General features: G+C 32.3%; 2 protein-coding genes across 2 annotated transcripts; both read right to left on the bottom strand.

Annotated features, from left to right (window-relative positions):
• Positions 1–949: 949 nt before the first annotated feature.
• LOC147804051 (uncharacterized) lies at positions 950–15,284 on the bottom strand. The gene is made up of 3 exons (XM_087151776.1): positions 14,538–15,284; positions 12,409–12,464; positions 950–1,163 (listed from the first exon to the last, which is right to left on the bottom strand). Exons 1-3 carry the CDS (start codon positions 15,013–15,015, stop codon positions 1,041–1,043), a joined length of 657 nt encoding a protein of 218 aa, XP_087007902.1. The 5' UTR covers positions 15,016–15,284; the 3' UTR covers positions 950–1,040.
• A 2,550-nt stretch (positions 15,285–17,834) lies between these two features.
• Positions 17,835–25,263, bottom strand: LOC122271244 (uncharacterized). The gene is made up of 3 exons (XM_043051833.3): positions 24,611–25,263; positions 22,433–22,488; positions 17,835–18,048 (listed from the first exon to the last, which is right to left on the bottom strand). Exons 1-3 carry the CDS (start codon positions 25,116–25,118, stop codon positions 17,926–17,928), a joined length of 687 nt encoding a protein of 228 aa, XP_042907767.1. The 5' UTR covers positions 25,119–25,263; the 3' UTR covers positions 17,835–17,925.
• Positions 25,264–26,331: the final 1,068 nt, after the last annotated feature.

The raw sequence follows: 26,331 nt of genomic DNA, 5'->3' as shown, positions 1-26,331 counted from the left end.
ATCGTATGCAAAGATATGATTCCATGGTAAAGTTAAAATTAAAATTTCATTAGAATCCATGCCCAGAGGTATCGTCATACGGTGTCGTCATACATCATACTAAGGGTGCAACCCTACTATGAACTGTTCCTTCTTGTGCTCCTTGAGAGATCATAATAGAAAAGTGCCCCTAACCGCGTGCGACGACAAAGTAACTCCCAGATCAAGCACTGTGAAAAATTGGCCTTCGTGGAAGACTTTGTAATGGAACTAACCTGTATTTGCTTTACATGGTGAGGAAAATAGAAAAACCTCACACGGTTAGCTCGACAGCAATTGGACAATAACCAATGATCCATTTACCATTTTACGTCAGCACTGTGGTCAATTTAATCAAGGATGCTCAATTTTCTGAAATTTTTGCAATATTCATTGTGTAATATTTTGACTGCTGATGAAATGATTAGGGTACAATTAAATTAAAAGTGTTTTGCTTAGCATTATATTTAAGTTATTCTTTTGTCATAACTAATATATTAACTTGTGATAGTTTTAGCCTGTTTGAATTCTTAGATATATAAAATTTTATTGTACCATTTAAAGTAACGATGAAGTTAAATATATTTTTTTACACAACATATTCGTGGTTTTGTATCCGAATTAAATTAAATAGTGTTTTATTTTGAGACAAAATTATTTTTAATAAGCGAAAAGAATGTATTTAACTACTCAGTTGTATAAATGACTGTTTATAATCTGATCCATCCCTAATTTTAACCAATTATATTAGAAAAAATTTTCCTTAGAAAGAAACGATATAGTTATGAAAATTTTTTTAATCGGAATTCTAACTTTTCAGTAAGAAACTCAACTACGTATCAGAAGCATTAAATTAATTAATTTTTTTTTTGAAGTTTTAAACATTAAAAGTGTGTTATTGAAACAAATTTTGTATTGAAAAATGCAGAACTTTATAATTGAATATATTTATTTCACCAACATTTAATGTTTCATCATAAAAGAGGGCAACAGTTATATTGACAATTTAAATTTCGATTTCATCAAACTTCGGCTCCGGAGCATAAATTTCCTTGTACAAACTCCATAATCTTATCCACACATTCTTGTGGCATTGGCTCAGTTACTGCACAGCGAACCTTTTTCACATCTTCAGACATGCATATCTAAAGAATAAATAAATAAATACATAAAAAAAATTAAGGAACATGACAAAAAAGTACCTTTATTCTACTATTCGAAAAGAAAAAATAACTTTAAAGCTTTATTTTAAAAATTGTAAAATAAATCGAATTTTTAATTCTTTTATGTGATATATGTAGAAACCGCTGTCAGAGAAGAGTTAAAAAATTTTTTTTTAATTAATTATATTTGATTTCATGATTAAACTTACTATCATTTCTTTTTAAAAAATTTCAAAATGTTAAATCTTTTTTGATGACATTTTTGCAAAGCTGCTTTTCGAACAATAAGAGTTTCTACGCATTAAAATTAGCCTGATAGGGGAAAGGGGACTATTCTGCCATTTTTCACTATTTTTCACTAATTTATGAAAATACCATACTTAATATATTTTTTTAACTCATAAAGTGTTTTTTTAAGACTAATTTGGACGTTTACCTACATTTTCGTTTATATTTGGAATTACAAAACTGATTATTGAATAATAGTTTTGTTTAAAAAAAGTTGTTTTTGTAGACACTTCACCACTACATGGGACAAGCTATGTAGCTGGAGTGGTTGAACTTAATAACTTATTATTTTTTCGTTTAATACAACTCAATTAATGCAATCAACTGCAATCTAAGTCTTAGTGAAGAATAAATACTGGCATATTATAATTAAAGTACTAATTTGTACTGTTCATTATACTGAGAAATTCAGTTTGAAAGCAAGCCAATACATTTTAAAACTATTATTCATCTTGATTTATCTGAAAGCAGAAAGCCAATTTTAAGTAAAATTTTTCATAACCTTAGTTTTAAATTAATGATTAAATATTCTGAATAATATTCACACGGAGTCTGCCAACAAATCGCAAAATCGTAGACAGGACCGTTCGTGGTTATTCTGTTTTAGAATAATGTATTACGAAAAATAAATATTTATAAAATACTTTGTTTTCTTTACTATTCCAACTTTATTGAATCATATTCTTTTCACTACTTTCATAAAGCAATTCTGTTAAATGTTCTCAAAACCTTTAAAAAGTGGATTAATACGAAGGTTCCGTGCTAAATTTTTCATTTGAGATTGAAATAACTTTTTTTATATTGTATATCATTCTACAAAATCATTCTAATTAAGAAAATAAATAACGTCAAATGTGTTACATTTTTAACCAATTCATTTTTCTTCCAATGGCACGCCCACACTAGCCCAACCGCCATATGTTTACACTTGCCCCACAAAGGCATCTATTTGTTTATGCTTAATGTTGATTAATAGAAACCAAGTCAAAGTAAAAGTTAATATCAAAATTTTAAAGAAAAATGTATAATTTGTATCATATCATGACCTTTTTTTGAAATTCTGAAAGTAAAATATGTTACAAATGAAGTATTAATATTTTTTTCTTGATTAGCAGTTTTGCGTGGTTTGTCTAAGAAAGAGCTCACATATGTTGATGTTGAAGGATTAATTTCTTTTAAAAAAAATGACAATTAAAAGAATTAATAGAGGATACATAACTAATGTCTTTATTACATGCCTCTATTAAATTTATTACATCGGCCTACCTATGTAGACACAATGTAGCAAATCTCTTTTTTCGAATAAATGTAGGTGGCGCTATTTGTAACTCCGGTTTCTACACAAAGTAGAGAGAAAACTTGAACGTACCAACTTAAAAACCTTTTTTTTTTTCAAATTTCTACTAAACTATTCACAGTTTGATTATGCAAATTCATATAAAAGTGTAAACAAATGATGCTAATCTACGATAACTCACAAAAGAAATTTGACAAATAAATAAAAAAAAGTTATTCAAAATGTCCACACTACCCCCCCCCCTTCTTTATTACTTCCATTCAACTAGAATGGTATGTTGATCTACGTAACCAAATTAGCATTCCTAATGCTAAACTACATAAATAAAGTAAACACGTGGCTTTGATTCCACGTATTTATTTTGTATTTGATATTAAATATTCATATTATAACGTTACATTTATATTTTATGGGTATTTGTCACTAAGTAAAAAAAAAAATTTATGGGTCTGAACGAAGAAGTAATAAACAAAATATTGCGTATAACTTATAAAAGTTGAGTTTAAATGTGCTGCAGGAATTTATGATAAAATTTTTAACGAAAACAGATGAAAAGTCGGTGGTTTATTTTGTATTAGGATTGTTATTCGAAAACCACCAACTTTTAATTTGCCTTTATAGTTTATCAGAAATCAATGGTAAATTTATAAGAAACTCTTATATGACTATAAAAGTAATTAAAAACATAGTAAATTTATAAGAAAATAAACTTAATATAAAATGAACTTATTGCCTGGAAAATTAGTCGAAACTATATAAACTCAATTTTTATAAGTTAAACGTAATATTTTATTCATAACTTTTTTTGTGCAGACCCATAGAAATATTATTGGTTTTTTTAAATGTTTTAATTATTTTTTATTCTCTTGTTTTATTGCTATATTTAACCCTTTCTCACCGGAAAGGACATGTGCTGTCCCAGTCTGGAAAAAGTTTGATATTACGGCTGGGACAACATATGTTCCAGATGCTGAAAAACATCTAGGACAGGAAATAACGCCACGTTGGACCTCCAAACTGATTCTAAGGCAGTCTCAATATATTTCCATAATTTTCTCATCTTAATCGTATCCGATCTAATCAAGCGAACGACAACTCTCAAGTTTGCTCAGTTGATAATTCTCATTTCTTACGTCAATTTATTCACTTCTTTCTAACATTTGCCCGTTGAATTTTTACACGAAATTTTTCAGACAAATTCTTCAGAAATATTTAATTTTCTTTCCTTCTTCTGATAAAGGGTCGAAATGAGTCGAAAGAGAATTTATCTTGACAACAAGTTGAGACAGCTCGCTTAAATTAATGACTCTTCTGAAACTGAAAACTCTTGAGACCTCATTAAAGATTAGAGGAAAGCAGCGAGAGCTGAGTCTACATTAGTGGTTTATAAATAAATCTATATATATAAAAATCTCTTGTCACAGTTTTAGTGGTTAAACTCCTCCTAAACGGCTGGATCGATTTTGATGAAATTTTATATGTATATTCAGTAGGTATGAGAATAGGTTTATAACTAATTTTTTTTCCATTTTTTGGACAGATTTAACGTATATTTTAAATATATCTTTATTTAATCATATTCCAATCCAAACTAGACATAGAAACCTGATAAATCAAAAAGTAATATTCACGCACGTTGCAACAATTCACTTTAAACTCTAATACTTATGCTCGCCCTTAATAGAAGAGCATCAAATATATTTGCAAGTATGTGAATAAAGGCAGTGATATGGCAGTATTTCGAGTTGAAAATACCAATGTGACCGCTTTTCCAGTGAATAACAACGACGAAATAATGCTCTACCAAATTGGCCGGTACATCAGCTCCAATGAAGCTGTTTGTCACAACTTTGGATTCCCTATTCATGATCCTACCGTTAGTCATTTAGCCGTCCATCTTGAAAACGGTCAGCGCGTATATTTCACGAACGAGACAGCGATTGACCGAGCTATAAATCCTCCAAGAACTACACTCACCGAATTTTTGAATTGTGTAATCGTGCGGATGCGTTTGATGCCTTTGCACAGACATTACTCTGTTCAGAAGTACCACACTATTTCACATGGGCTCAAACAAAAAGAAATGGACTTCCCGCAAGCAAGGCACACCGATGAAGGCCGTTGTCCCGGTTTATTCAAATCAAACGCCTTGGGGAGAGCATTTACAATCAATCCAAGGCAGACTTAGTGCTTTTATCTTCGAATGTTGTTGGTTAATGTCACCGGCTCATTGTCATTTCAAGATATACGTAAAAGTCGATGGACATCAGCATCCAACGTATAAAGATGCATGCCTTGCACTCGGCTTGCTGGAAGACGACAACCAGGTAGAATTTTATTTCTTTATTTCAATTAGTAGCAAAATGTATGCTTTCTCTATATTCCTTGCATTTATAAACTTAATTTATTATCTTTTTGATCCACTACTATTTTTAAAAAAATTAAGCATATATATTAATATGTAATACTATTGTAGAAGTACGCATAAGCTTGATTTAAATACAGCGAATATTTCTGTCTAAAATTATAATTTAAATTCCGCTTAACTACCGCAGGGTAAAATCATCCTCAAAAGGATTAAAAGTTGGCAGGTTTGCAATAAGTAGTATCTCACTTCTCACGCAGTTTTCGGAAAAATTTCGGCCATTATTATTGTTTGTACATCGAACGCCGTTGTGACGTTTACAATTATCATTTCCGTGTAATTATTATTAATTTGCAGTGCTGTAAATATTAATAATAATTATTAATATTAAGAGTATTTCTACTGTATTATTCGGAAGGAAAAATATTGTGAAAGGTAAGTTAAGTAATAAAAGATAAATAAACACATTACTACTATGCTGTTTTTCATCATACGTTTACAAATATCATTTTACTATTTAAGTGTTATTCTCAAGTAAATTTTTATTAATTTATTAATCTGCAGAGCTGTCATTATTCATTCCTATTTTATAAATAATTGATACAATTATTGATTTTAAGAGTAATTCTGCTCTGTTATTTCAAAAGAGAAATATCATGAAAAGTATGTTAAATTAAAAAAGTGTGTGTGTACTTATGTATATGCGTTAGAAGTTATACTTTTTTGGCGTATGGAAAAAAATTTAAAATAATAAAAATGCTGTAATGATCAAATAAAAATATTAAAATCAATCAAAAAGGTATTATTTAAGTAAAAATATATATTTTTAATTAATTTCATTCTATGGCTAACTTTATCCTGTCGTTTTCTGCGCGCGCAGCTCACAAAGTTTACTCTCATCCAAACGCTCCAAAAGAATTATAACATAAATAAAATATAAATAAATACATAATACTTTTTTTCATCATTAAGTAATTTAATTTTTTTTAACAGCAAACAATGCCAAAACGACGTAGAGGGGCTTCTTTGGGCCGTAAAACATGTCAAGCTACATTCATGCAGAATGCAAGAGCCGAGAGAAACGCAGAACAAATCCAGCAAGACAATACTGATGCACGTGAGAGCATGGCACGATTGCATCAAGTAGAATCAGAAGATGCACGAGCTGACCGAAATGAAGAAAGAAGATTGGAACAAAGACGATCGCGCCGACTCACATTTAACAGACTAAGAGTAAATGAACAACAACGCCAACAGGCACATCGATCTTTTAACTCTCAGTCTTTCCTGCGCCTAGCATTCGAGTATGAGCCTAATGTTGAATATTATGCTCATTCAAAAGTCATAATTGGTGCTATGGACAAGGAATGCCTGCATTGCAATGCTCTTAAGTTCAAAAATGAGCCAGCCGGGATGTGTTGCTCATCAGGAAAGGTACAACTACATGTAATTGATACACCACCTGAACCATTAAAGGGTTTACTGTTTGGCACGAATCCAGATTCAAATGTGTTCCTGAAATCAATTCGGACATTCAATTCCTGTTTCCAAATGACATCATTCGGAGCAACAGAAATAGTTAAAAATAATACGGTATATGGTCAACAATTCAATTCAATATTTAAAGTCAAAGGTCAAATTTATCACAAAGTGGGCTCATTGCTGCCAATGCCAAACGAAGCGCATAAATTTTTGCAAATCTATTTCATGGGCGGCAAGATGCGCGCGTAGACGCACGTTGTGAATACAATCACCTCAATTCATTTTTTGCCAAACGCATCGTTGGTGAGCTGGACGCTCTATTGAATGAGCACAATGAATTATTGAAAATATTCAAATCACACTTGCCTAAATTACAAAGTGATCATCACGCTATTGTCATCAGCCCTGATAAAACACCTGTTGGAGAGCATATTCGTAGATTCAATGCACCTGTTGTTGACGACGTTGCTGGAATCATGGTTGGCGATCGAACAACTGCACGACAAATCGTGATTCGTAGAAGAAATAATAATCTCCAGTTCATTGCTGAAACACACCGTTCATATGACGCTCTCCAATATCCGCTAATTTTTTGGAAGGGACAAGATGGATATTGCGTAAATATTAAACAACGTGATCCCGCAACAGGTACTTCATTCATTGTGGACTTGAACATTACTCATTTAACAAAGAACTTAATTAATTTCAATTTATCAAACTAAACTAATGTTAATTAATTTCAATTATATTTATTAATGATTTATAATTATTCATGAATTATTTATAATTGTATTTTTATTATTTATTTATAATTATATTTTTATTATTTATTTATAATTATATTTATTAGTATATATTATTACAGGAGCCGAAACAAACAAGAATGTTAGTGCGAAGGATTATTATGCGTATCAGTTGATGAATAGACGCGGTCAGGACAACATCATTCTACGATATCGTGAGCTTTGTCAACAATTCATGGTCGACATGTACGTGAAGATAGAGAGTGAACGACTACGATACTTGCGATATAATCAACAACAGCTGCGTGCTGAAGAATACATTCACTTGCGAGACGCTATTGTCAGCAGCGCCGATGACGCCGAAATTGGTAACTCGGTCATTCTACCATCATCGTATATAGGCAGTCCACGTCATATGCAAGAATATATCCAGGATGCTCTGGCTTACGTGCGCGAGTACGGACGACCGTGTTTGTTTATCACGTTCACGTGTAATCCTAAATGGCCAGAGATTACATCATTGCTTTTTCCCGGCCAAAATGCAATACATCGTCATGACATTACAGCACGTGTATTCAGACAAAAGTTAAAGTCTTTAATAAGTTTCATTACGAAATTACAAGTATTTGGTCCTACACGTTGCTGGATGTATTCGGTTGAATGGCAAAAGAGGGGATTAAATCATGCGCACATTTTGATTTGGTTAATCAACAAAATACGTCCTGAAGAAATCGATAGTGTAATTTCTGCGGAAATTCCAAATCCGTCTACTGATCAATTGCTGTTTGATATTGTTACAGTTAACATGATTCATGGCCCATGCGGCAATTTTAATCGTTTATCGCCGTGTATGGCAAATGGAAAATGTACCAAAGGGTTTCCTAAAAATTTCACTAACGATACGATCACAAATGTTGACGGATATCCAATATATCGTCGAAGAAATTCCGATAATGGCGGACAATCGTTTATTAAAAATATCAGCAACATCGACATTGACATTGACAATCGTTGGGTGGTGCCTTATTCACCTCTACTGAGCAAAACATTCCAAGCTCATATTAATGTAGAGTTTTGTAGTTCAGTGAAGAGCATCAAATATATTTGCAAGTATGTGAATAAAGGCAGTGATATGGCAGTATTTCGAGTTGAAAATACCAATGTGACTGCCCCTCCAGTGAATAACAACGATGAAATAACGCTGTACCAAATTGGCCGGTACATCAGCTCCAATGAAGCAGTTTGGCGTATCTTTGGTTTCCCAATTCATGAACGGGATCCAACCGTTATTCATTTAGCCGTCCATCTTGAAAACGGTCAGCGCGTATATTTCACGAACGAGACAGCGATTGACAGAGCTATAAATCCACCAAGAACTACACTCACCGAATTTTTTGAATTGTGTAATCGTGCTGATGCTTTTGGTGCTTTTGCACGGACATTACTTTACTCAGAAGTACCACACTATTTCATATGGTCTCAAACAAAAAAAATGGATACCCCGCAAGCAAGGCACACCGGTTGAAGCATGTCCCGGTTTATTCAAATCAAACGCCTTGGGGAGAGTATTTACAGTCAATCCAAGGCAGACTGAGTGCTTTTATCTTCGACTGTTGTTGGTTAATGTCACCGGCTCATTGTCATTTCGCGATATACGTAAAGTCGATGGGCATCAGCATCCAACGTATAAAGATGCATGTCTTGCACTCGGCTTGCTGGAAGATGACAACCAGTGGGAATGTATGCTTGCTGAAGCAGCATTGAACTGTACTGCTAAGCAAATTCGTGTACTATTCGCTATAGTATTAACTACATCTTTCCCGGGCAGAATAGAAACTTTATGGGATAATCACAAAGATTCGATGACTGATGATATACTGTATCACCATCGCACACGTTGTAACGATCTAACGATAGCATTCAGCGATGCTATGTACAATGAAGCACTGATTGCTATTGAGGATCTTTGCATTACTATTGCCAACTTGCCTCTCAGTCATTTCGGTATGCTTTCGCCAAATCGAAGTGCATCTGATTTTTTAAACAATGACATGAATCGTGAACTTCATTACAATACAGTAGAAATGGCAGCTATTGTGACTCGCAATGTACCACTGATGAATGAGGAACAAAGGAACATATATGACCGCATTATGCTCGCAGTTTCGGCAGGTCAAGGTGGATTTTTTTTTTGGAAGCACCAGGTGGAACTGGCAAAACATTTATTATTTCGCTAATTCTTGCTGAAATACGATCAAATAATGGCATCGCGTTGGCCGTTGCATCATCTGGCATTGCGGCAACTTTATTGGATGGAGGCAGAACAGCTCATTCAGTATTTAAGCTGCCACTAAATATTCAAAACAACCCGGACGCAGCGTGCAGCATAAAAAAGCAATCGTCTATGGCCACAGTGTTGAAACACTGTAAAATTATCATCTGGGATGAATGCACAATGGCTCACAAACATTCGCTTGAGGCGTTGAATAGGACATTGAAAGATATAAAGAACAATGACAAATTATTTGGCGGCACTCTGCTACTCCTTTCAGGTGATTTCAGGCAAACACTTCCCGTCATTCCGCGTTCAACGTACGCTGATGAGATCAATGCTTGCTTGAAATCATCTCCACTGTGGTATAATGTTGAAAAAGTTCAACTAACAGTAAATATGCGAGTCCAAATGCTTCAGGATCCATCTGCTGAAACATTCTCAAAACAATTGCTAGATATCGGTGATGGAAAAGTTACCAAGGATGAGACAGGATGCATAAAATTACCGGAGGATTTCTGCACAATCACTGATTCAAAAGATGCTCTCATTAACCTTATATTTCCCGATTTACACACGCAATACATTAATCATGAGTGGCTTGCAGAAAGGGCGATTTTAGCAGCAAAAAATGTAGACGTCAACGAATTGAATCTGAAAATACAACAGTTATTGCCGGGTAACATGGTGACATACAAATCCGTTGATGCAGTTTGCGATCCTATGGAAGCTGCATATTTTCCAACAGAGTTTTTAAATTCATTGGATTTACCAGGCATGCCACCGCATAATTTAGTACTTAAAGTTGGATCTCCTGTTATTTTGCTTCGTAATTTGAACCCACCACAGCTGTGCAACGGCACGCGATTGGTCGTTAAAAAATTAATGAACAACGTTATCGAAGTCATTATTTTAAATGGAAAATTCCGGGGTGAAAGTGTATTACTTCCACGAATCCCTATTATACCCACAGATGCGCCAATTCAATTTAAACGCATTCAATTCCCCATTAGATTGGCATTTGCAATGACTATTAATAAATCTCAAGGCCAAACAATGTCTGTTTGTGGCTTAGATTTGAGCACACCATGTTTTTCACACGGACAATTATACGTGGCATGCTCTCGAGTGGGTAAACCATCCAGTTTATTTGTGTTAGCAAAAGACGGAATGACAAAAAATATTGTACACTCCATTGCACTAAGAGATTAATATTGTTTACTAATATTTTCAGAATTAGTTGTATATATAATTTATAAAAAAAAGTTACAATAAATTTAAAAAATTATTATTTGGTGTGTTGTTATTTTCACCTTCCGTCATCGTTCACAGCGCTCCATGCCACTGCCACTCACATACCACATACGCACACACTTACAATAAATAAGATATATTTTCATACTCTAGAAATAAATCATATGGCAAAACAACGTTTGCCGGGTCAGCTAGTATGTTAATAAAAATGTTAACGCAAATGTACATGAAAGTGTTAATAAATAAAACGTTGTCTAAAATATACATCAAAATGTTAAGTGACATGTCAATAAAAACGAGCTATTGACTCTAGAATTCAGGCCGGTTCATACCCTGTCCCGGGTCTCAGATGATTTGGGTTTACTGTGGATCGTATGGAGCTTGTGAAACCATTGCTGTTGATGGCGCACTGTTATGGGGACGTTTATGCGTCTCCAAGACCTTAAACTCTTTAGGCATAAAAGCTATTTTATCTAATAATCGCTTGATAAAGAAATAACTGATCCCGGAAATGGGGCGCACTCGGTCTGATTTTTCGCCGTATTGAAAGGGTTAAAGTAATGCATACAAAGAGTTGCCTCAGTCTTTTATAATGAATTTGTAGAATAAATAATTTCTACACAGTAGCATTAACACAAGCAATTTGTTACTGCTTTGTTACGGTATTTTAAGAAATCATCGTAGTAAATCTGCACATCAGCAAGATTATCTGTAGAATAACTGATTTGTACAGTGTAGCAGTAACAAAAGCAGTTTGGTTACATTATTAATACTACAAAAAAAAGGGGAAATAATGTCTGAAAAAATTACCCTACTGTATGGTAAGGACATTTCTAGTGAATAAAAACCATAATTCTTGTTAATAAAACCAAAATATACGGTATTTAAACCATTCATTTGGTAATTTTTCCGCTCGTTTGGTCACGGTTTACCGGAAATTCTGTTTTTAAAATTATAGTTCTTATTACTACACAGTTAATTTAATATACAAGACTAAAAAGAAAATTTAACCTAATGTTTTTAGATTTATTTTGCCATACTCTGAGGTATCATGATAAAATGACCACATTTTACCACATTTACCGAATTATATATCGCATATTACGATATCATATTTTATGGTTAATTTTACCAAAATCATTATCGAAACGCTACGGTAAAAACTACTGAAATTTTTGGTATTCCCATAGATCAAGAAACACGGCAAATTTTACCGTGTTCTGGTAGTTTTCTCAATATACTTTTTCCGCAACTAAAATTGTAAGACATTGATTTAAGAAAAATATCCAAACATTTTTATGCTTTTTCAATTATTCAAATGTTTTTGCGTTTTAAAAATTATTCCAAATGGTAACACTTGAACTAAAATGGTTAAAAGTTGAGTTTTTATAGCTAACATTAGAATGAAAACTTAAATCATATGTAAGTTTGTTAGTGTTTCAGATTTTATAACGAAATCAATGTTGTTTAGTTTTATTTATTACGTTCATTAATGTAATTATGTTTATTGAATAACTATAACTCACTGTATGATTTCCTGATTGACATTGTTCTGGACCAATTCTGTTATCGCTCCGCATTTCTGAAGAAAAAAAAAACTTTTATAGCATACGATTATAGAATGCATTCATGCTAATGTATTTTAAATGTAATATATCATTTAAGACTTACCAAAAATTATATAAATATATCAAAATAAATATAAGATGGTTTATTATTTTCTCTTAATAATATATAACTTAAAATTTTTTGTCAAAATGGTCAAACAAACATACACATTCTCTCTAACTAATATTCGAGCGAAAAAAAGCATTATTAATGCCTGGTGAATCACTACTGAGGAAGGTAAAATCGTAGCAAGATGCTCCAACCACCATAGTTGTTTTCCCAGTCCAGGGAGAATTAGGATGCCTAATGTAACAGGTCATGAAATGTTTAAACACATGTTTCACATTACCCCACTATAGAGCGCAAGACAAAAATACGAGCCACCCTGATTAACTTTTGATCTAATGATCGAATCTTCACGTTCTAGAATTTAATTTCAATGGTTCAAAGGGGTAACCTCAAATATACTGAATAATTAACGATATTTATAGTTACGAAATTAAACACAAAAACGTATTTCCTCTGAGTAAGTATTTTTTTCCCGACGATTTCAAACTCATAAAATGTAAGGGCTAACCGTAATCTCAGAACTAGGGTCCCAATAGCTTGACCAAAAGAGCTGTCCAAAGTTTGGAACCCTTTATGTTAATTTTACTTTTTGCGTATTTCACAATCTCTCGAATGGAAAATTTTTGCACAAATTTATAAAATTCGTTTATTTCAATATAATATATCAAACTGTAAGATATGTAGTTTACTACAGCATTATAAAAAATGTAATTTTAAAGGACGAAACAAAATTTGAGCGAAATCGGTCAAATAGTTTATCAGAAATCCTATTTTGTAAAAGTCGTATTTTTAGAATTTGATTTCTCAGGAAAAATATGACTAATTGCGCTCAAAATTTCTAATTTCTCAAGTAAAAATACATTCTTTAAAATAATGTCAAAAGTTGCATAATTTACAATCCAATTTTTTGTCCACTGCTATTTAATAAAACAATAAAAATTAATAAAGGCTTACTAAAATTCATTTTTTGCGTGAATTTATCATTGTTAAAATTAATATTTGTATTTGTATAATTTATATTTGTGTGCAAAATGTTTTCAATTTTCTTAAAATGTTTTCGAAATATGGCGAAATCAAAAAAGGAAAATTTACAGTAAGGGGCCCAAACTTTCGACCACTCTCCTAACCAAACTAACCATATATCCCAGCTTGAGGCCTAGCCCAGCCCCTATATTTTGGGGGTCGCAAGTACCCATTCATCGAGAAAAAAAATAACTATGTTTATTTAGAGAAAGTATAATTTCGTGGCTGATTTCGTAACTCAAAACATCGTCTGCACTAATTAGGTCACCCCTCTAACCATTGAGTCCTAGAACGAGAAAATACCTTCATTAGACCAAAAGCTATTCAGGGTGGTCCAGATTTCATTTTGCGCATTGTACATAACATATAACTTGAATGAGTCAGGAATGGGTGGAAAATAAACTACTCCGTGAGCTCGAACCACTGTCCTTGACATTACTATTTCCAGAATAGTTGCCAAACTTTAGTTGGAAACATACAATAATGCTCAAAAAATATCTGATATTATTTCAGAATCAAATCTATTATTGCTTTATTTCAATACATAAATTTAAATTATATTTAAAAAATTAGTCAGAACCAAATAGCTAAAATAAAAATTAAGGTGGCTCAAACAACTAAACCATTTTACATCGTGATGTATTTTACGTTTTGTATTCCGCCAACAATTAACTAATTTTACATTACAAAATCTTTTACATTAAATGCAACCGTTACATAGGTACAATTCTATATTTTACATTCTGAAAACAATTAACCAGTTTTACATTAAATGATTAACAGTGGCTTCTACACAATGATGAGATCTATATTTTGCATTCTACCAACCATATTACATAAAAATCAGCAGCTGCTACCTAATAAGCTATTTCTTATTTTATTTACTGAAACTTTAAAATTGTTCCAATCTTAGACAGTACAAAAATCATTTTAACACGTATTTAAAATAACTTACCTTCAAACATATCGTGCATTAATTTACCATAAGTATCACACTCTGGATACAAGGGTAGCATAATCATTCCACCAGTGCCTCCTGGAGCAGCAGCTCCTATTGGACCTCCGGCGCCTCCTGGACTACCTGGTGGTCCAGGAGTACCAGGACTACCAGGTGGATAACCAGGGCCTCCTCCTCCACCTTGGCCTCCTGTACCACCACCTCCTCTTGGACCACCTGCACCTCCTGGTCCGCCGGCCCCTCCTGGTCCACCTGGGCAATTACGAAAACCAGTTCCTCCCTGGCCCCCAGTGCCTCCTGGACCACCAGTACCTCCTGGGCCACCAGCGCCTCCTGGACTACCGGCCCCTCCTGGGCCAGCAGGGCAACCTGAAGTACCTGGTGCTCCAGGAGAACCAGGACTACCACCTTGACCTTGTACTGTTACAAGGATTACCACTGTGATGAATAAAACGGTAAATATGAAACACTTCATGTCGAAGCAGAAGGAAACATGCAAAAGTACGCTTTTTATAACAGTCGTTCGATTCCGTGTGTATACTTCCTGCAGCGTATCTGATACATCTATAAATTATTAGCAACACGCGCTGTCGAAACAACACGTTATCAGTAACCTTCTAGACACGCGCTGTAGAAAATTTTCTTCTTCTTTTGCGTAAGAGGAAGCAGTAAGATTAAGAGTATAAGCAAATGATAATAGTTGGATAATAGTTGGATACACGTGTTGAAGAGACAAATAAAAACTTCTTACTTGCGACTTCCTCGTAAGTTCAATTCTAATCTTATTTTAGAAATTTAGAAGTTATTGATCAGGTTTTCCCCTGAATAAATTTCGCGTGAGTTTGAAACAGTAATAGAATAATACATGCTATCTAAATAATGAGTTCGAAATATTATTGCCTATGAGAAAAATTTGATCTTATTACATTACTAGCTGGATGCCCGTTCTTAGCAGCGGTTGAGAAAAAAATAGATTATCATTAATTTAATGTAGAACAGCATTACAAAATCATGTACAAAACTAAAAGACATATACAAACACAATTAATACAGCTAAAGTAATTTCATTTTTATTTATTTATTTATTATTATTATTTGTCCTTCTCGGTTGCTTTGTGTTATTAGATAAAGAAAAACCTAAAATAATTTTTTTGTAATTTTACTAATTTCCAATTTACACCTGTGTTAACATTTCTTCAATACAGACATTTACAGGGCAGATTTGTTGGCCACTCTTACAATGGCACTATATTAGGTAGGCCAACGTTGCACCCACAGGAAGGACAGGTAGTATGGAGAATGAAAAAACATCCATGCCATTCCTGGGATTCGAACCCAGAACCTTTCTGATGCAAGGCCAGTTCCCTGACAAAGTACTACTACCGTTACAGTCCGGTCGGTTCAAATAAAAATGTTATTGAACGATGAAGACTCACAATCACCAAAATGGACCACAAACTGGTGGGGTTTTTCCTGTACTTATTCGTAGGGCCATGAAAAACTCCCTTCAGCGGTATCTATAATAAAACTGCAGCAATAATCATGATACCAATATTGCCTTCATATTTTTTAATTAAGCATCATAGTCAGTAATAACACAACGATTTTTTATCTTTCTCTTAGAGGAATAAATTGAATTTCTCAATTAATTTTGCATTTTAGTCTATGGCTTGTTCTTTAATTTCAGCTAGTACTCATTATCAAAATCAAATAAGCACCATTGGCGTCAAAAAATGTATTACAAATTTTTTCTTTTCTTCTAAACGAAAAAAATTATTTCTCCATCAATTTTGTGTTTCAGTGACTAATTTATTTTATTTTAATTACTATTAATGCAAAATAATTTTGTTTTACAGTAATACGTTTGAAACAGTAAGAAAAAAATAAACACGTTGTTTCAGATTATTTCAGGAATACTCATTTGGAGAGGTAGTCCACTTATACTAGCACGTTATAGCTAATAATTGAGACATAAAGAATAAAAAACAACTAAACATTAAAGAAAGTGCAATAAGCTATTTTTTTTTAAATAATAAAAACTATCTATGAAAGCTATAAGCTAGCAAACAATCCCGATGTTATCTTTAAAATTATTTATAAACAAAATCGTCTGCAATTTTATTTATAAAGGCTAATTGATATGGGAAAATATCATCTTTTAAACGTCTGTACCAAATGATCAATTGAAATTTTTGAACAATTGTTCGGATCATGAACTATAATTAATCCTTTACACCTCTGTCCGAATTTCAGAACACTAGAACAAAGAGTTATAAGAGAGAGAATCACAAACACATTTTATATTACAGATGAAAAATCAAAACTAATGAATAACGTAGTATTTTAACAACATACACAGATCGTATGCAAAGATATGATTCCATGGTAAAATTAAAATTAAAATTTCATTAGAATCCTTGCCCAGAGGTATCGTCATACGATGCTTACGGCGCAACCCTACTATGAACTGTTCCTTCTTGTGCTCCTAGACAGGTCATAATAGAAAAGTGCCCCTAACCGCGTGCGACGACAAAGTAACTCCCACATCAAGCACTGTGAAAAACTGGCCTTCGTGGAGAACTTTGTAATGGAGTAAACCTGTCTTTGCGCTACATGGAGAGGATAATCGCAAAAACCTCACACGGTTAGCTCGACAGCAAGGTGCACTATAACCAATGGTCCATTTACCATTTTACGTCAGCACTGTGGTCGGTTTAAACAAGGTTGCTCAATTTTCTGAAATTTTTGCACTATTCATTGTGTAATATTTTGACAGCTGATGAAATGATTAGGGTACAATTAAATTAAAAGTGTTTTGTTTAGCATTATATTTAAGTTATTCTTTTGTCATAACTAATATATTAACTTGTGATAGTTTTAGCCTGTTTGAATTCTTAGATATATGGAATTTTATTGTACCATTTAAAGTAACGATGAAATTAAATATATTTTTTCACACAAAATATTCGTGGTTTTGTATCCGAATTAAATCAAATAGGCGTTTTATTTTAAGACAAAATTATTTTTAATAAGCGAAAAGAATATATTTAACTACTCAGTTGTATAAATGACTGTTTATAATCTGATCCATCCCTTATTTTAACCAATTCAATTAGAAAGAATTTTCCTTAGAAAGAAACGATATAATTATGAAAATTTTTTTAATCGGAATTCTAACTTTTCAGTAAGAAATTCAACTACGTATCAGAAGCATTAAATTAATTAATTGTTTTTGAAGTTTTAAACATTAAAAGTGTGTTATTGAAACAAATTTTGTATTAAAAAATGCAGAACTTTATAATTGAATATATTTATTTCACCGACATTTCATGTTTCATCATAAAAGGTGGCAACAGTTATATTGACAATTTAAATTTCGATTTCATCAAACTTCGGCTCCGTTACATGAATTTCCTTGTACAAACTCCATAATCTTATCCACACATTCTTGTGGCATTGGCTCAGTTACTGCACAGCGAACCTTTTTCGCATCTTCAGACATGCATATCTAAAAAATAAATAAATAAATACATAAAAAAAATTAAGGAACATGACAAAAAAGTACCTTTATTCTACTATTCGAAAAGAAAAAATAACTTTAAAGCTTTATTTTAAAAATTGTAAAATAAATCGAATTTTTAATTCTTTTATGTGATATATGTAGAAAGCGCTGTCAGAGAAGAGTTAAAAAAATTTTTTTTAATTAATTATATTTGATTTCATGATTAAACTTACTATCGTTTCTTTTTAGAAAATTACAAAATGTTAAATCTTTTTTGATGACATTTTTGCAAAGCTGCTTTTCGAATAATAAGAGTTTCTACGCATTAAAATTAGCCTGATAGGGGAAAGGAGACCATTCTGCCATTTTTCACTATTTTTCACTAATTTATGAAAATACCATACTTAATATATTTTTTTAACTCATAAAGTGTTTTTTTAAGAATAATTTGGACGTTTACCTACATTTTCGTTTATATTTGGAATTACAAAACTGATTATTGAATAATAGTTTGTTTAAAAAAGGTTGTTTTTGTAGACACTTCACCACTACATGGGACAAGCTATGTAGCTGGAGTGGTTGAACTTAATAACTTATTATTTTTTCGTTTAATACAACTCAAATAATGCAATCAACTGCAATCTAAGTCTTAGTGAAGAATAAATACTGGCATATTATAATTAAAGTACTAATTTGTACTGTTCATTATACTGAGAAAGACAGTTTGAAAGCAAGCCAATACATTTTAAAACTATTATTCATCTTGATTTATCTGAAAGCAGAAAGCCAATTTTAAGTAAAATTTTTCATAACCTTAGTTTTAAATTAATGATGAAATATTCTGAATGGACAGCACACGGAGTCTGCCAACAAATCGCAAAATCGTAGACAGGACCGTTCGTGGTTATTCTGTTTTAGAATAATGTATTACGAAAAATAAATATTTATAAAATACTTTGTTTTCTTTACTATTCCAACTTTATTGAATCATATTCTTTTCACTACTTTCATAAAGCAATTCTGTTAAATGTTCTCAAAACCTTTAAAAAGTGGATTAATACGAAGGTTCCGTGCTAAATTTTTCATTTGAGATTGAAATAACTTTTTTTATGTTGTATATCATTCTACAAAATCATTCTAATTAAGAAAATAAATAACGTCAAATGTGTTACATTTTTAACCAATTCATTTTTCTTCCAATGGCACGCCCACACTAGCCCAACCGCCATATGTTTACACTTGCCCCACAAAGGCATCTATTTGTTTATGCTTAATGTTGATTAATAGAAACCAAGTCAAAGTAAAAGTTAATATCAAAATTTTAAAGAAAAATGTATAATTTGTATCATATCATGACCTTTTTTTGAAATTCTGAAAGTAAAATATGTTACAAATGAAGTATTAATATTTTTTTCTTGATTAGCAGTTTTGCGTGGTTTGTCTAAGAAAGAGCTCACATATGTTGATGTTGAAGGATTAATTTCTTTTAAAAAAATGACAATTAAAAGAATTAATAGAGGATACATAACTAATGTCTTTATTACATGCCTCTATTAAATTTATTACATCGGCCTACCTATGTAGACACAATGCAGCAAATCTCTTTTTTCGAATAAATGTAGGTGGCGCTATTTGTAACTCCGGTTTCTACACAAAGTAGAGAGAAAACTTGAACGTGCCAACTTAAAAACCTTTTTTTTTTTTTCAAATTTCTACTAAACAACTCACAGTTTGATTATGCAAATTCACATAAAAGTGTAAACAAATGATGCTAATCTACGATAACTCACAAAAGAAATTTGACAAATAAATAAAAAAAAGTTATTCCATTCAACTAGAATGGTATGTTGATCTACGTAACCAAATTAGCATTCCTAATGCTAAACTACATAAATAAAGTAAACACGTGGCTTTGATTCCACGTATTTATTTTGTATTTGATATTAAATATTCATATTATAACGTTACATTTATATTTTATGGGTATTTGTCACTAAGTAAAAAAAAAATTTATGGGTCTGAACGAAGAAGTAATAAACAAAATATTGCGTATAACTTATAAATGTTGAGTTTAAATGTGCTGCAGGAATTTATGATAAAATTTTTAACGAAAACAGATGAAAAGTCGGTGGTTTATTTTGTATTAGGATTGTTATTCGAAAACCACCAACTTTTAATTTGCCTTTATAGTTTATCAGAAATCAATGGTAAATTTATAAGAAACTCTTATATGACTATAAAAGTAATTAAAAACATAGTAAATTTATAAGAAAATAAACTTTATATAAAATGAACTTATTGCCTGGAAAATTAGTCGAAACTGTATAAACTCAATTTTTATAAGTTAAACGTAATATTTTATTTATAACTTTTTTGTGCAGACCCATAGAAATATTATTGTTTTTTTTAAATGTTTTAATTATTTATTATTCTCTTGTTTTATTGCCATATTTAACCCTTTCTCACCGGAAAGGACATGTGCTGTCCCAGTCTGGAAAAAGTTTGATATTACGGCTGGGACAACGTATGTCCCAGATGCTGAAAAACATCTAGGACAGGAAATAACGCCACGTTGGGCCTCCAAACTGATTCTAAGGCTGTCTCAATATATTTCCATAATTTTCTCATCTTAATCGTACGCGATCTAGTCAAGCGAACGACAACTCTCAAGGTTGCTCAGTTGATAATTCTCATTTCTTACGTCAATTTATTCACTTCTTTATAACATTGGCCCGTTGAATTTTTACACGAAATTTTTCAGACAAATTCTTCAGAAATATTTCATTTTCTTTCCTTCTTCTGATAAAGGGTCGAAATGAGTCGAAAGAGAATTTATCTTGACAACAAGTTATGAAAGCTCGCTTAAATTAGTGACTCTTCTGAAACTGAAAACTCTTGAGTCCTCATTAAAGATTAGAGGAAAGCAGCGAGAGCTGAGTCTACATTAGTGGTTTATAAATAAATATGTTAATAAAAATGTTAACGCAAATGTACATGAAAGTGTTAATAAATAAAACGTTGTCTAAAATATACATCAAAATGTTAAGTGACATGTCCATAAAAACGAGCTATTGACTCTAGAATTCAGGCCGGTTCATACCCTGTCCCGGGTCTCAGATGATTTGGGTTTACTGTGGATCGTATGAAGCTTGTGAAACCATTGCTGTTGATGGCGCACTGTTATGGGGACGTTTATGCGTCTCCAAGACCTTAAACTCTTTAGGCATAAAAGCTATTTTATCTAATAATCGCTTGATAAAGAAATAACTGATCCCGGAAATGGGGTGCACTCGGTCTGATTTTTCGCCGTATTGAAAGGGTTAAAGTAATACATACAAAGAGTTGCCTCAGTCTTTTATAATGAAAAAAAAATTTAATGAATTCCTTATATTCAGATTTTGCACCATCATAAATCTATCAAAATACCAATAGGTACTAACATGCTGATTACTTAGGTAATTTAAGAAAAGAAACGGTTTTTTGGGACTTTAAGAAATCACTCTGGTTAATTTGCACATTAGCAAGATAATTTGTAGAATAAATAATTTCTACACAGTAGCAGTAACACATGCAATTTGTCACTGCTTTGTTACGGTATTTTAAGAAATCATCCTAGTAAATGTGCACATTAGCAGGATTATCTGTAGAATAACTGATTTCTACAGTGTAGCAGTAACACAAGTGTAGCAGTAATACAGTGTAGCAGCAATAAAAACCATAATTCTAGTTAATAAAACGAAATTATACGGTAACCCTTTTTAAGTACCTTAAACCATTCATTTGGTCATTTTTCCGCTCGTTTGGTTTGATTTACCGAAAATTCTGGTTTTTAAAATTACAGTTCTTATTACTACACAGTTCGCATAATATTCAAAACCAAAAAGTAAATTTAATCTAATGTTTTTATTTTTTTATTTTGCCACACTTTGAGGTATCATGATATAAAATAATCATATTTTGCAACATTTACCGAATTATATATAATACATTATGAAATCATATTTTGTTGTTAATTTTACAAAAATCATTATCGAAACGCTGCGATAAAACCTTCCGAGCTTTTTGGTATTCTTATAGACAAAGTATCGCGGTAAATTTTACCGTATTCTGGTAGTTTCAAAAACGCTTTTTTTTCTCAGTCTCTTTAGCGTCAACTAAAATTGCAAGGCATAAATTTAAGAAAAAAATACAACCCTTTTTAAGTTTCAATTATTAAAGTATTTTTGCTTTTAAAAATTCTACCAAATGTTAACACTTAAGTAAAAATGGATAAGAGTTGAGTTTTTATAGAAAACGTTAAAATAAGAACTGCTTAGATTTATTTATTATGCTTAGATTTATTTATTACGTTCATTAATGTAATTATGTTTATTGAATAACTATAACTCACTGTTTGATTTCCTGATTGACACTGCTCTGGACCAATTCTGTTATCATTCCACATTTCTGAAAAATAAAATATACATTTATTGCATACGATTATAGCATGCATCCATGCTACTGTACTTTAAATGTAATATATCATTTAAGACTTACTAAAAATAACATAAATATTTTAAAATAAATATAAGATGTTTTAATATTTTCTCTTAAAATGCAAAAATTTTAAGAGAAAGATTATTTATTTTATTATTTTCTCTTAAATGTAAAAATTTTAAGTTATACAACTTAAAATTTTTTGTCAAAATAGTCAAAGAAACATACACATTCTCTCTAACTAATATTAAGCGAAAAAAAAGCATTATTAATGCCTGGTGAATCCCTATTGTGGAAGGTAAAATAGCAACAAGATGCTCTATTCTCCATAGTTATTTACCCAGTCCAGAGAGAATGAATTAGGAAGTCTAATGTAGCAGGTCATGAAATGTATAAACGCATGTTTTTCATTATCCCACTACAGCGCAAAACAAACAAACACCAGCCCCCTGATTAAATTTTGATCTAATGATCGAATCTTCACGTTCTAGAATTTACTCTTAATGGTTCAAAGGGGTGAGCTCAAATATGCCGAATAAAAAAAGCTATTTTAAGTTACAAAATTAGGCACCAAAACGTACTTTCACTGAATAAACATAACTTTTTTCTCGACGAATTCGATTTCCGACCCCCCAAAAATAGGGGCTGTCCGGAATCTACGAAATATAGTCCCAATAGCTTGACCAGGAGAGCTGTCCAAAGCTTGGACCCCTTGATGTTAATTTTACTTTTTGCGTATTTCACAATATCTCGAGAAATTTGTTAAGTGAATTGAAAAATTTTCTCACTAACTTATAAAATTCGCTTGTTTAAATATAATATACTAAACTGCAAGATTAGTAGTTTATTACATCATTTTTAAAAAAATGTAATTTTAAGGGACAAAACAAAATTTGAGCAAAATCGGTCAAATAGTTTATCAGAAATCTTATTCTGAAACAGTCGTATTTTTATAATTTGATTTCTCAGGAACTATTTGACCAATTGTGCTCAAAATTTCTAATTTGTCATGTAAAAATACATTCTTTAAAATAAAAGTTGTAGAATTTAAATTTATTTAATTGCCAAAAGTTGCATAATTTACAATCCATTTTTTTTCCATTGCTATCCAATAAAGCAATAAAAAATAGAAAAGTCTTACCGATATTCAATTTTTGGGTGGGATTGTCTATGGTTAAATTAATTTTATATTTGTGGGCAAAGTGTTTTCTATTTACTTAAAAAGATCTCGAGATCCAAACTTTCAACCACTCTCCCGACAAAATTAACCATATATCCCAGCCTAGCCCCTATATTTTGGGGTTCGGAAATCCACATTCATCGAGAAAGAAAAATAACTATGTTTACTTAGAGAAAGTACTGTTTTGTGCCTGATTTCGCAACTCAAAACATCGTCTGCACTAATTAGGTCACTCCTTCTGCCATTGAGTCCTAGAACGTGAAGATACCTTCAATAGATCAAAAGTTATTCAGGGTGGTCCAGCTTTTATTTTGCGCATTGTACATAACATTGAACTTGAATCAGACTGGAATGTGTGGAAATAAGCTACGCCGTGAGCTCGAAACACTGCTCTTGACATTTAGAGAATAGTTGCCAAACTTAAGTTGGAAATATACAATAATGTTCAAAAAATATCTTATATTATTTCAGAATCGAATCTATTATTGTTTTATTTTATTACATAAATTTAAATTATATTTAAAAAATTAGTCAGGACCAAACAGCTCAAATAAAAATTAAGATTGATCAAACAACTAAACCATTTTACATTGTGATGTATTTCACGTTTTGTATTCCATCAGCAATGAACTAATTTTACATTACATAAATCCTTACATTAAATGCAACCGTTACATAAGTATATATCTATATTTTACATTCTAAAAACAATTAGCCAGTTTTACATGACATGATTGAGAGTGGCTTCTACACAATGATGAGATCTGTATTTTGCATTCTACCAACCATATTACATAAAAATCAGTAGCTGCTACATAATAAGCTATTTCTTATTTTATTTACTGAAACTTTAGAAGTGTTCCAATATAAACAGTGCAAAAATAGTTTTAACACTCATTTAAAATAACTTACCTTTAAACATATCGTGCATTATTTTACCATAAGTGGCACACTCTGGATACAAGGGTAGCATGATCAATCCACCAGCGCCTCCTGGAGCAGCACCTCCTACTGAACCTTCGGCGCCTCCTGGACCAACAGGGCCACCTGGACTACCTGCTGATCCAGGAGTACCAGGACTACCAGGTGGAGAACCAGGGCCTCCACTTCCACCTCGGCCTCCTGGACCACCACCTCCTCTTGGACCACCCGGGCCTCCTGGACCACCGGCCCCTCCTGGTCCACCAGGGCAATCTGAACTACCAGAACGAAAACCAGCTCCTCCCTGGCCACCAGGGCCTCCTGAACCACCAGTGCTTCCTAAGCCACCAGTGCCTCCTGGAGTACCGGCACCTCCTGGACCACCAGGGCAGCCTGGACTACCTGGTGTTCCAGGAGAACCAGGACTACCACCTTGACCTTGTACTGTTACAAGGATTACCACTGTGATCAATAAAACGGTGAATAAGAAACACTTCATGTCGAAGCTGAGGGAAACATGCAAAAGTATGCTTTTTATAGCAATAGCTCGATGCCGTGTGTATACTTCCTGCAACGTATCTGATACATCTATAAATTATTAGCAACACGCGCTGTCGAAACAATACGTTATCAGTAACCTTCTAGACACGCGTTTTCGAGAATTTTCTTCTTCTTTTATGTAAGAGAAAGCAGTAAGATTAAGATTAAAAGCAAATGTAAACATAATAGTTGGATACACGTGTTGAAGTGACAAATAGAAACTTTTTACTCGCGACTTCCTCATAAGTTCATTTCATATATTATTTCAGAAATTTAGAATTTATTGATCAGGTTTTCTCCTGAATAAATTTCGCGTGAGTTTGAAACAGTAACATAATAATATATGCTATCTAAATAATGAGTTCGAAATATTATTGCCGATGAAAAAAAGTTGATCCTATTACATTACTAGCTGGATAACCGTTCTTAGTACGGGGAGAAAAGAAAAGTATATTATCATTAATTTAATACAGAATAACAGTTCAAAATCAAGTACAGAACTGAAAGAAATATATAAACACAATTACTGCAGCTAGAATAATTTCATTTTTATTTATTTATTATCATTATTTGTCCTTCTCGCTTGCTTTACGTTATTAGATAAAGAAAAACCAAAAATAATTTTTCTATAATTGTTTTTATCTCCAATGTACACCTGTGTTAACATTTCGTCAATACACACATTTACAGGGCAGATTTGTTAGCTCTTTCAGTGGGACCATACTAGTTGGGCCATCGTTGCACCCACAGGAAGGACAGATAGTATAGAGAATGAAAGAACATCCATGCCATGCCTGGGATTCGAACCCAAAATCTTTCTGATGCAAGGCCAGTTCCCTGACCCCCCCCCACACACACAGTACTACTACCCTTACAGACCGATCGGTTCAAATAAAAATGCTATTGAACGAAGAAGACTCACAATCACCAAAATGTACCACAAACAGGTGGTTTTTTACTGTACTTATTCGTAGGGTCATGAAAAACTCCTTTCAACGGTATCTATGATAAAACTGCACCAATAATCATGATACCAACATTGCCTTCACCAAATTTTAATTTCTCAATTAATTTTGCATTTTAGTCTGTAGCTTATTTTTCAATTTCAGCTAGTACTCATGATCAAAATCAAATAAGCATCATTGGCGTCAAAAAAAGTATAACACATTTTT

The sequence above is a fragment of the Parasteatoda tepidariorum genome, chromosome 9, assembly GCF_982258835.1.
Source record: "Parasteatoda tepidariorum strain Cologne lab strain chromosome 9, Ptep-v5.0, whole genome shotgun sequence".
Classification (NCBI taxonomy): domain Eukaryota; kingdom Metazoa; phylum Arthropoda; class Arachnida; order Araneae; family Theridiidae; genus Parasteatoda; species Parasteatoda tepidariorum.
This window is presented reverse-complemented; position numbering and strand designations above follow the sequence as displayed.

Coding starts and splice junctions, on each gene's coding strand:
- LOC147804051 (XM_087151776.1), bottom strand. CDS start 15,015: ATGAAGTGTTTCATATTTACCGTTTTATTCATCACAGTGGTAATCCTT. Junction 12,465..14,537: donor AATGCACGATATGTTTGAAG/GTAAGTTATTTT, acceptor TTTTTTCTTCAG/AAATGCGGAGCGATAACAGA. Junction 1,164..12,408: donor GTCAATCAGGAAATCATACA/GTGAGTTATAGT, acceptor TTTATTCTTTAG/ATATGCATGTCTGAAGATGT.
- LOC122271244 (XM_043051833.3), bottom strand. CDS start 25,118: ATGAAGTGTTTCTTATTCACCGTTTTATTGATCACAGTGGTAATCCTT. Junction 22,489..24,610: donor AATGCACGATATGTTTAAAG/GTAAGTTATTTT, acceptor TTTATTTTTCAG/AAATGTGGAATGATAACAGA. Junction 18,049..22,432: donor GTCAATCAGGAAATCAAACA/GTGAGTTATAGT, acceptor TTTATTTTTTAG/ATATGCATGTCTGAAGATGC.